At 34.6% G+C, this 12,274-nt stretch overlaps 1 protein-coding gene across 1 annotated transcript; it reads left to right on the top strand.

Annotated features, from left to right (window-relative positions):
• Positions 1–1,822: 1,822 nt before the first annotated feature.
• On the top strand, positions 1,823–10,949 carry LOC124438931. The gene is made up of 2 exons (XM_046989122.1): positions 1,823–1,911; positions 8,668–10,949. Exon 2 carries the CDS (start codon positions 9,537–9,539, stop codon positions 10,515–10,517), a length of 981 nt encoding a protein of 326 aa, XP_046845078.1. The 5' UTR covers positions 1,823–1,911; positions 8,668–9,536; the 3' UTR covers positions 10,518–10,949.
• The last annotated feature ends 1,325 nt before the right edge of the window (positions 10,950–12,274 follow it).

Genomic DNA, 12,274 nt, shown 5'->3' with positions numbered 1-12,274 from the left:
TCAAGTACACAACTTCAGTACTTAAGTACACAACTTCAGTACTCAAGTACACAACTTCAGTACTCAAGTTCACAACTTGTCAACTCAAGTTGACAAGTTCATACCGAATATTCCGTATTTGGAAATGCTACGGGCAACATTAGAAAGTAATTGGCAACCGCCATTTGAAAAGTTAACTGAAATCGACAATAAAGCATGACAACATTTCTAGAACGCTTTTTCACTATAAAAATTATCTGTATAGATTTAATAGTGTGTATTGATTTTATCAAGTGTATATCCTGTAGTACGTACAGTAAAATAGCTCAGGTGAAAGACCAGCAATAAATATGTGGCGATAAATCTGTGTTCTACTATCCCCTTAATCTTAACTCAGGACTGAATAGGATAGGGTCGACTCATCGTTTAAAAATTGGATTAGGGATTAATTTTGCATGTTTGTTGAACAGGAGATTATTGCCAAATGTGAAATTTCCCGCTGTGATCTGTGATACTCACAAAATTAGAATTCGTCTTAATTCATTTGCATGAACAAATGCACTCATTTTCTCATCTTTGGACTAAATCTGAGCTTCTAACTTTATTGCTTGAAGATGATGCAAAATAGGCATATTTCTGCCTACATCAGCTTCTAATTTGGTTACTGTCACAACATGAAATCAAATTAGTCTTGAATAGAAATTAAAATTACTTTATCTCAAAAGTCTATTTAACAAAATGATAATTCATGCGAACTATTTAAATTTCGCAGTGTAGACCTTGGGTGAAAAATATTACAAACTGCATGTATTTATTGGGCAAAAAAAGGAAGAGTGTTGAACGAGGTACAACGAAATAAACCTTGTCCACACATTGTTAAGGCATTTAGAGGCACGCGCATGACAAAAATTACGAGTTTAAGTTCATCTAAAAGCAAATAATTCACGTAAAATACAACAAAACATGAGAAATGCAAAATTCATGAAGTATTTTATCCAAGCTATATAAATTTATGGTAGTTTTGTCATTGTACAAACCGTATACATTCAAATTTCTTTGACAATGAACTTCATCGTCGATATTCAAGTCACCGACGCGAATCAAGAGTTAATTATTAACCCCGTATGACGTCTTGACTAAGAATATTGCAAATATTTGTGTTCTTTATTTAGGCCCTTTTACACTATACCGGATTGCTATCGTAGCTGGCTAAATATTCTTTGTATTAAAAGGCAATGAAATTGTTCAACGTCAGAAACACAATCAAATAGACTACTTCTATCAGCTTAATAAGCTTTTACTCCAAACAGTTAACCCTTTAAAGCAAATGAAGATGTCGTGATGAGCGAATCCGATGTAGTGTAAACGCAGCCTTAGAAAGTAACGATTAACGTTGTCACGACAAATCTTGAAAAACGTAAGATGAGAAATATATTACAGACGTTGAATGTGGAGGTAACATGTGTGGAAGATTGCATGTCAATAAATTCTTCTTCAGTCCTCCTCCTCTCCCACGCAATGATTCCCTACGGGTCAGTTTAAAGTGGACATTAGGCGAGAGAAAATTCTGGTGAAAAGACTTTTATAAAAAGAAATAACATATGCTCATATATGAGCTACTTTACTTTATATTTACCAAAAGTAATACATGACTATTCATTTTACCTTTTAATATAACTAAGTTTTTAGATTCACAAGCATGTTGAAAGTATGTAGGGGAATTGAATTAAACATACACAATATTCTTCCAAATTCATCCCCCCCCCCCAAAGCGAATGAATTTTTTTATAAAATTCCATTCCCGCATGGATATTTTGAAATTGTTTACATTATTAAATGCATAACTGTCCACGTTGCAAAACATTACTCAATTTACTTCTGAACGTAACGGAGACGAAAATTGTGACGAAGAGACAATTTGTAAAATTAACGGTAAGTCTTATGAAATTAATATGTTGTTCTTGTCTTACATTGCAAAAACTAAACATTTCAGAGCAGGTAATTATGGTGATAATATTGAATTGGGTTGAAATATTTTTTTCAACAGTCAAAAGCCTCTCTCGTCATAACCAAATCTTATGACTGCATGCCTAACAGTTTGGTAAAATAATGCTAAGAAAAGGCATCAATTTAAATTTTCCAAGAGCTTGTCTGTACATGTTTTATCGTCTTACGATTGCTTAAATCTTTAATTGTGTGGATAGTTTGTAACACTGTAAAATGTACAAAAATCGAAGGAGGCGTTAGCTACATTGAAACAACTTAACATAAATTGAGTTTCTATTCGCTGCAATGTTTTATATCATTATGTTAAAGATCCACGTAAACATTAGAGCAGAACTATCTTGCAGGTTATAACATTAAAATTTCTTGTGCAAAAGTGAATACTTATATGAATTTTAGTAACAAAAAATATTCTTAAAAAGACTAATCATACAATTACTTATATATATAAATGGTTGACTCGGTTTTAATCTTTGACTAATCTATTTTATGTTTTTCTTGTATTGATGAATTTAGTGGGGTAATTACTAGTTTAAGAACACAGCCCACCGGAAAGAGCATAAATTTACGAAAAAATAGTAAAACGGCAGAAAGTGCAAAATAAGAAGTGATGCAGCCAGTACTCCACGTAAACATGGCTACCACATCACATACGCGTTAAGGCTCCAATATTTCTTAGTAACTCCACTAAATAAATTTCTTCTCATAAACAAACACCAGCTTTTTTTGATCATGCGATGAGTAACAGACAACATGTCTCATATTGAATATACTTCAAATTGATGTACATCTTTAACAAATGTTAAGAGTTAGGACTATATGAAATAAAGCTCTTCTTTATAATAAAGAACGGCTGACTATTAAATAAAGCTCTTTTTAATAAAGAACGGGGAGTTGATCATCATTGCATGACAATAGTTACAGGTGTTGGTGATGATAAAGAAGTCTTGTTTAGGTCAAGTAGCTTTATGTGGAGCTTTTGTAGCATTTGCTAAAAGGTTGAGACGTATTACGTTTTTTACAGTATACTAGGGAAACATAATAAATGATATCAAAGCTACTTAGCTACAATGTTTTTTTCTTTGGAATTAATTATTATTATTATTACACCAGTATCATTAATACTATTATCATTTTTGACGTTTTTTACAAAGACAACGCATTCCAATGTGCGAGAAACTCATTGCAAGCTGTCTACAACCAGTAAGCTTCTTTTTCCTAATTGATGCATCGATCGTCAGATATAGTTACATATATTATCTTAATTTCCTTTATTACTTGATCGTAATTTCTAGTCTCGGATCATTAAAGGGGAACTCCACCCAAAAATAATGTTGGTCTTAAAACTTTGTCTGTCCCGTGAAAATAAATATGCGGCAATTTTTTTGTTTGTTTGATTCAATATTTTCACAAAAAATGAGTTGAAATGCTGCAGCTAGGGCATCCGGTGCGTGGGAGCAGAAATATGTCAGCGGCTTGTATTGACGTCATATCGTCAATTGCTTCTCAAAGCTTTATGTAAAGTCATTGCACAGTCATAATAAACTTGCGTCAAAATGCTTCTCCAAATCACAAAATGTTTCTTTTCGAAACGTCAGAATTTTTTATTCGTAGGTATATACACAAGCAACCTTTATAGCTTACATGCAAGTATTGAGCTGGTTATTTGTATTCTGTTTTAATAGAACGGTTTCACATAAAGGCCATTACGCACAGTTTCCGCACCATATAGAACTTGAATGTCGATTAATATTATTTTTAAAAATACGAAGGTTTCTTTGTGTGGAAACTGTGCGTAATGCCGTTTGCTTGTCCTCCGAATTCAACCTTAACAACAGTTTCCACTGATGTGAAACCAATCTATTGCCCTTAATAAACATTGAATAGTAATAAACATGGTTGTGTAACTCATTACGGTTAGAAAATAATCCTACATGAAACCATTGTAAAAATAGCCTTTCGTGCATAGAATTAAGTTGTAGTTTCCTTGACGTAAAGTATGAACTTATAGTTTCCTAATTATTGTACATAATTGTATAATAATGGATTGCTAGAATACGGAGAGAAAATCTACCTCCTCTCCAATACTGTTACGTTTGCAGTGAGCACTTTGCTCCCGATTGTTTTGAATCGGACCTAAGACAGAAACTTACACCATGGCAACCTTTAAAAAGGCGACTGAAGCGGGATGCAGTACCATCGATTTTTCATTTGGCCCTCAACCCAGTAAAAGCGTCTGTCTAGCGAGCATCGTACAGAAAACGTCAGACTGATCAAGACAAGGAGGAAGTTAGTAAAGCATTTCTTGTTAAATTTTAATCAAGAAAAAGTTATAGCCTAAAGTATATTCTAAATATTTCTATTTTTTCTATTTTCAGCTTTCAAATATTTTAGAACAATGTTCCTCCACAAGTACAAATGTTTTCTCATTGTTTGAGCAAATAACAGTTGTGATTTGGGTGCGTCTGACAGTCCTGAAGCATTGCCAACTAATTATTGCAAGCCAGAAACCAAAGATGCATCAACACAGTGTTCATTTGTTGTGAGGAGTTTACATGCCATGGAAGTCCAAACTACACTGTTGATGCTGAATACTGTGGATGCAGAAGTTGAAAAACAAACACCCTCATATTGATCACCAATATGATGTGTGGCATTTGTCTAAATCTGTCACAAAAAAACTAACAAAGAAGGCTAACATTAAGGGAAATGATGACTTGACCCATTGGATTAAGTCCATTTCTAATCATCTTTGGTGGTGCTCTGCAAGTTGTAACAAGAATGCAGAAGAATTGGTGGAAAAATGGAAGTCTGTCCTTAACCACATTTCCAACAAGCATTTCTGGAAGGGGAACACATATTTTCATCAATGTTGCCACCAACAATTAACAGAAAAAGAAACAAAGCAGAAGAAGTGGTTATCTCCTACTTCACAAGCATATATCGCTGCAGAGAAGGTGATATGTGACAAGAGGCTTCTAAAAGACCTGCCCAAAGCGAGAGCATTTTTCATTTCCTGGAATGGTAGCCCGCACTCAGTTAGCAGCATTAGATCACAACAACAATATTAAACATGATAAAGCATTCATTAAGTCAGGGACAAACAAAGGGCAAGACCGTTACAAAATGTTTTTTGCTAAAACACAGAAGCAATGGGTTGTAAAAGCAATGAAAGAAAAGAAAGAGTACCAGTACATTGATAAACTACTTGCGGAGGTTGTGAATGTATGCAAAACTGAGGAGATTGAACTTGTACATCATGGCAAGAATCTTCCAAAGAACATTTCTAAATCATGTCCACCCAGGAAAGAAGTACTTGTAAAGGAACATCAGTCTAGATTTGCATAAAATGTCAGTGGTGATGTTAGCTATGGCAATAGGTTTTGCCATACCCATATAATATGACGTTGAATCAGTGAAGACAACTTTGTACTACTTAAAAATGTTCATTCTTAAATATTAACATAGCAAAACCTTTTGCTATAGCTAGTTTCACCACTGCATTACACAAACTATTCATGTAATTAATTATAGTTATATTATAACCAGTGTAATAGCCAAGCCACATTTATAATCATTTCTTTGTAAATCTGTTTTTTTTGTAATAAATTAATAATAATAAATGTGCATAGCATGACCTATAAATGAGCTGGCTATGCCACTTTAATATTGACATACAAAGTAATTGTAATGAGTATACCTATATCATAATAAAATACTTCATTCATCAACATAGTGAAAGCCTTCAAATTGAAATTCCTCTGCAAGGCCAGGTGGAGGAAATGTTTCTCTAATGCGAGTAACTGCACATGATGGCAAGATGACTCTCACTTCTCTACCCAAGACACCCCAGCACCATCTTGCCAACTGTCTATATGCAATATGGCGGTACAGTTTGTCCTCGGGCCCATCATATGCTACCTCATATTGCTGCTTTTACTGGTACCAAACTGTTTGTAAAACCCACCTGTTAAGACAAACAGGCTCAAAACCAGGATGTTGTGTAATGCACAAAGGGACTTCGGTGGTCTCATTCGTTTCTACTGCCTCTAAATTTTGTCACAAATATTGGAAATCTCTTTGCAGCATAAACATTTCTCGTTATTATCCATTATTTGGCAGTTACCACATTGACACCTGAATATGTTAAAAGAAAGGATCTTGAAAAGTAAATGTCAAAACTTCAATAAAAATTGTATCTTACAATAAAAACTTTAAAATCTAAAGTATTATGTGTGTGTGGACGTGGTCAACTTCAAAAACTGAAAACGTACTTTTAAGATAGAAACAATGGTCTAGAATAATATAACATTTTACTACCCACCATTCAAGATTGTCGCACCGAGATTCATCGTCAATATACAAAAATTTCTGTTCGTTATCCTCAAACTGGTGAGCTTCTTCGTGTTCATCAGCCGGCCATTCGGGCTCAAACTGATATGGCCGAATATTGTTTGTTGGATTGTCTTCCATTTCACTATCGATTGGTGAGTTAGGCCGAGGTTCTTCCAAAAAAGCCATTATAAGCGATTGTTTTGTTTTTTGTGCAAGGCTGTGCGTTATTATTTTACTTTGTTGTAAACTCAACTCCAAATCGGTTTGACGATATGACGTCAAAATAATTTCCGCTGACGCTTTCTGTGCCCACGCTGCTAAGCCTCAAAACAGCTCAAATAGCGCACTTGAAGACGCGATTTTGTCAAAAATAAAATAGCTGATGTAAAAATTTCAAAAATATAGTAACCTTTGCATAAAAATGGAACTTTTAAGACCAACATTATTTTTGGGTGGAGTTCCCCTTTAACATATTGATTCACACTGCCATGTTAAATCCCAAGGGCTCTCTAATAATCTTTCTCGCTAATCCTCATGCCTCCTTTGGTATTCTCTTTGAGCCAACTTACAACACTCTCATGTAGTAAGTGAGTCTCATTTCATGTTTTTCTCATTCTACAGAGGAGGCAATTCAACACATTCATTGTCGAAATTGATATAAATTTCGCTCTCAAGGCATGGTTGCCTTCAGATCAATGCCTCAGTACATTCTTTCAAATAACATTTTATATAACTACTTCCAGATGTTTGCTGTATCTGTTCCACTTATCTCTCTCATGTATAGCCCGTGAAGTAATCAAGTCTTTGTTTTCAACTTTTTTCCAAATTCTTTTGAATCTGTCGCACATTCATTTGATAAAATGTTATCATTTTTAATAATAACAACCATAGGTTCATCTGGATGTGGTCACAGAGCATTATAGAATAACTCTTCGTTAACAGCACACATTGCACATCCTATGAGGTATCTTCATGGATACATAAAACGTGTTTCTTTGTTCTATTCACAGCATCTCTGATATATTTAGAACGCTAGCCGATCGCAGTAGCATTTTCAAGACTTTTTTAACTTTCCATAGAATCTGTGTGAGGAATTATACAGTTCAACAACATTGGCGATAAGATCTTCTTGACATATTACTCGTTTTTTCTTTCTCTCTCCCGTCCTTATTTCATCCAACTTTGTCGTTCTGTAATATGGTTCTTGAAAACACAATTCTTTTACCTAAAGTAACTCTTTTTTGATCCTTTCGCAGTCTTTAACTGTTCCTTTCTTTCTTTTTTTCTTCTGGTTTCAATTTTCTAAACTTTCTTCCCACAAATATCGTTTGACAACCATTCGCCTTGATTCTTTCACGTGTTTTTTTTTAGGTTTTTTGTCTTTGTTTGATCGTCTTTCTCTCATTTTGTTTTCCTTAAATGAACAAATGATTTTATTTTTAATCTCTTGATCGTTCTGCCTGTTTGTTACCCATGCAATGTTTTTAAGCATTAAGTCTATCTAGCGTTGCTTAGGCCTGGTTTTTGATAGGATTGAGATGTCTCTCAAATTTTGTGATTAATTAATTCATGTAATAGCAACTATTCACCCATACAAGCACGATACCTTTAAGATACCCACAAAATTGATAATCTCTACTAACTGCATTGTAAATCAAGACTTGACCTCCTGTTCTTGATCACACCATTTTTCAAAGGATTACTAGTTGGGCTGCCAGCTATGAATAAAAAGACCTCAACTGCTCTGGCCATGAAATCAGAAATTCACCCTCTCTAGGGTAACTGCTGGTAACCTTGAATGGTCGTTTCAAGGAGCCAGTCACTGGCTTTTTCCCCTTTCTGTTACTCGCAAGCAGTTCCACGACTCGGACTTGGACTGTCAGAAGCTAAATCTTGACCTGCCACCCACTTCATTTTTTGGCGTTGGACACCAATTTTCTTTGAGCAACCCGTCTTTAACAATCCTTTACAACTTTACTAAAGCTGTCATTTTTTCATTAAAACACAATTTAAAAAAAATAAACATTATCCATTAAAAAATTAACCAATTCATAAAGGATCACAAATGAGCTAAACTATGTCATGCACATTGCTTAGATGCCATAATAAAATTTTAAACAAAAATACGGATTGTGTATCATAGTAACGACGAGACAAGCCTGCTCGATTCTAACTCCTTTCACACAAATATTTTTGCGTTTAGCAGCTGTAAAATCAATGAATAAGTTAAATGAGTTTCGAAAGAGCTTATTGATTGTTAAGCTTAAAATCATAGCTGGAATAGAAATTTGGTAAGGTTTCACCTCTTGTGATCAACTTTTAAAATCACTGTTGTAAAACTCATTTTAGATTGCTAAAACGAAACAAAAACAGAAGGAAACACGAGATGGATCCAATAACAATAGGTTTGGGCTTAATGACGGGTTTCGCAAAAGGAGGAAAAGCACTACTGGGATTATCAGGTTTAATTGAAAGCGAATTAAAGTCACTAAAAGCAATATGTAAAAAGGATCTACTAAGTAGCTTCACTCATTTCGAAAAAGGCATTGAAAAACTGAACCTCGCGGAGTCTGAAGAAGAAGAATTGGAGTTAAAAGAAGATAGAAAGAAGTTGGCTCAAGAATCTTTTGTAGAGGCAGACAAAGATGCAAATAAGGCATTTCATACTGAATCATTAAAAATTGAAGAAAAAATAATAGCGTGCTGGATTTGCATCGCAAGTTCTATCCTACGACATTATAATGATAGCAAGGCAGCAGAAACGGATTCTATGGTATACTTAAAAAAATTACACTCTTTTCCCGAAGTTAAAAAGATGTTTTCAAATATGAAACCAGCACATTTCAAAGACCAGAGGGCTAAAAACGTTGACAATGTAATAAGGATCAACGTATTATTGGCCAATTTCATTTCCAACAATCCATCTTCACGAAAGAGAGCTGTTCTTGATTGGCCAATGATTCAATCTGATGAGCATAAGTTTCATCCTTTATATTGTAAAGATGTTGAAGGAATCACGTGTTCTTCCACTCCTTGGCACGAATATCATTTTTGCAAAGAGCAAAGTGACTTGTTTGTCGACAAAGAAATGACTCTAACTAGTCAAGGAGAGATGCTGATTTTTCTGAAAACAATCTCCAAAACTTGACGCTGAAACAGGAACATTTCAACCGTGGTGTAAAGAAAAGTGTGAAATTGAGGATTGGCAGGTAAGATGTATGACAGTTGATAACAATGATGTGGTATATGTTCTTTCTGGATGTGGAAGAAAACACACTTGGAATTATGTATTGACCATTTTTTCCATTGATGGTACTGTCCAACAATCGCCTTTAAAGTTCATAGAGAACAAAGACGCACGAAGCTTGTGTATGGCCGTAACACAAGATGAAAGAATTGTTGTTGCATTTGTTGAAGGTGACCAGAGCAATATCACCGTGTGTGGATGTCACAAAGATGGTGAACTCTTTTTGAAAGAGTTGAAAGAAAAAGGTAAACCTACTGTAATCGTTGGTGATATCAAATCATTGACTGTTTCTGTTAACACCATAGCAATTATACTTTTTCGAGAGGAACTTTTTCGCAAATCTCATAAACTCCTCACCTACAACATGGAAGGTGATCAAAAAAAAGCCTTGAGGTTCGATCCAAACTTAAAAGGAATCATCAGAGTGTATGATGAAGTTATTTACACACCTGCCGTAAACGCCATTACAGGATACTATTTCAATGTAACTAATGCAAACTTAGTGATTGAGATTATCTCTTCTGAAACTGCAAAACATAAGTTGTCGCTCGTGCTGATGAAAACAGAATATGATCCAGTGTTTATTGATTCCATTCGTCTTGTTCACCATGTTAACGGACAGGTGGCTTTGGTTACTAAAGAGCGCACACTTCACTTGAAAAAAGATTTCGCCCTAGAGGAGTCATGCATGTCGAACGAAAATAGAAGGAGGAAGTCCATAGTAAAAAAGAATTTCCACTCGTATTTTTCACTTGAAAAACTTCCTGAGAACATAATTAGGATGAAAAAAAACTTTACAGCGAAAAAAGCCCAAAAAACGGCTGACAACTCGGAATCGAAGGGAGAGTCCAAAAGTGCGGGCTCCGAAGGGAGTTCCGAGAATCCCAATATCGAGGAACCAAAACAACGTCCAGTTTCTAACATCATTGCTCAATTTGAAAAAAACGAGTGACCAAAATTCTCCAATGAAAATACATTTTCATCTCACAATTTAAGGCTTGAAGGATTTTATGCCAACTCGCATATGCCCTTTAAGAGGCAAAAACACTAGAATTACAAAAATACGAAAAAATTCTCTCAACTTCCTTGCACTTTTCATTTTTATAAAATTCACTATATTAACATGTATCAATCAAAGCGCACATTATATATACTCAGGTCAAACTTCAAATGCATGCATCACATAAAATTATTAGATCTACTACTGATATGGCACTCTAGCACATGTATTAAACATTCCTTTCAACTTGAATTTTGTTAATAGTTGTCAAGTTTCCATAGACTACATGCAACTTATAATGATTCCTATTGAAGTTCTTTTGTGTAATGCTTTTTTTAAATTAAATAAACGCCACATGGTTTGATCACAGTGACGGTTACAAGAGAATCAAGAGGGATGAAGCACCTTAGCTATAACGATGATGAAGAAATTATACCAAACTTCACAGAACAAACCATTTCATAGCACGGTAAGTCCTAGTAGATGTTGTCAAGTGAAACAAGTGATTATTCAGAGAATTTTTATTTCATTCAATTTGTTTATGTGTGGACTAACTGTCGGCAATTTTCACATTTTTAAACTAAAATGTAAAGAACTATTTTATGCTTTATCTCCATGACTGAGTATGAACGATACACATCGTTACAACATTAAGTTATTCATAAATTTTCGTGGCGAGAGCTAGTCATTTAAAATGGTCATTTACCAATAGTGTTAGAATAACCAGCTTTTTTGTCTAACTTTTAAGTCCTGAGTTTACAAATTGAAATTCATGCCTATATTTATAGCTATTGCGTAGGTGTTTCCTTATTTATTCCAAGTTGCATCAATACCTATTTGGTATAGAGCCCGATGGCGATCGTTCAAGACCCCTATAATTAGCTTGGCTAAGTTTTTCCGACGGATGTTCTTCCTGAGAAAACACTCAGCATTTCTCCGCGCCAAGAACTGGCAGAAGGGAAAGACTGGTTTGTGTCGTCTGAAGTTATATACCATGCTAAACCTTACACAGACACGATTTATTGAAGAATGTTCTGGAATCTTAGTACATTCAAAAAACCTAAATTAACATACGAAAACGATATTATTGACTTTCATTTGCGTTAGAAAAAGTGCTGGAGAAATACTGCTTGTTTTTTCCTACTGTGACCTGTGATTGTCATAAAATTAGAATTTATAATAATTCTTTCGCAATGAAGGGAATTTACTAATTTTTCTACCGATGATCCAACCGAATTTTAGAGTTTGGTTGAAAAGTTGAAAAGAGCACATTTTTGCCGACAACGACCGTCAATTTCGTCATGGTCATTACAGATTAATCCATGGACCTCGAAGTTATTGGCCTGACTTACATAATGATACTTGATGTAAAATATTAAAATTTTTAAGTGCGAGCCAATCAGTGTGGTGGAAGGTAGAACCAAACAATTTGTCTTTAATTGGTGGAATTTGGAAGAATAATAAACAGAAAAGAACAAGAAAAACATTGTAAACAGTTTGCTTGGACGCCCACGTGAAATTGCGTTTTTACATTCATTTAAAGACGAATACTTTGCTTTCACTGCAATTTCATACGCATGAAGTTTCATAGACATGAAAAGCTCATCCAAACTATAAATTGTTGGTAGGTTTGTCATAGTACACGCATTGTAAAATCTTTCAATGACAATGTATTTCATTAAAAGCATAGTCAATGATATTCAAGTCAT

The sequence above is a fragment of the Xenia sp. Carnegie-2017 genome, unplaced genomic scaffold, assembly GCF_021976095.1.
Source record: "Xenia sp. Carnegie-2017 unplaced genomic scaffold, XeniaSp_v1 HiC_scaffold_19, whole genome shotgun sequence".
In the NCBI taxonomy this organism is placed as follows: domain Eukaryota; kingdom Metazoa; phylum Cnidaria; class Anthozoa; order Malacalcyonacea; family Xeniidae; genus Xenia; species Xenia sp. Carnegie-2017.
Note: the sequence above shows the minus strand (reverse complement) of the source record. Positions and strands in the feature narration are given on the sequence as shown.

Bases quoted from the DNA above. Each gene is read 5' to 3' on its own strand.
- LOC124438931 (XM_046989122.1), top strand. From the start codon at position 9,537: ATGACAGTTGATAACAATGATGTGGTATATGTTCTTTCTGGATGTGGA.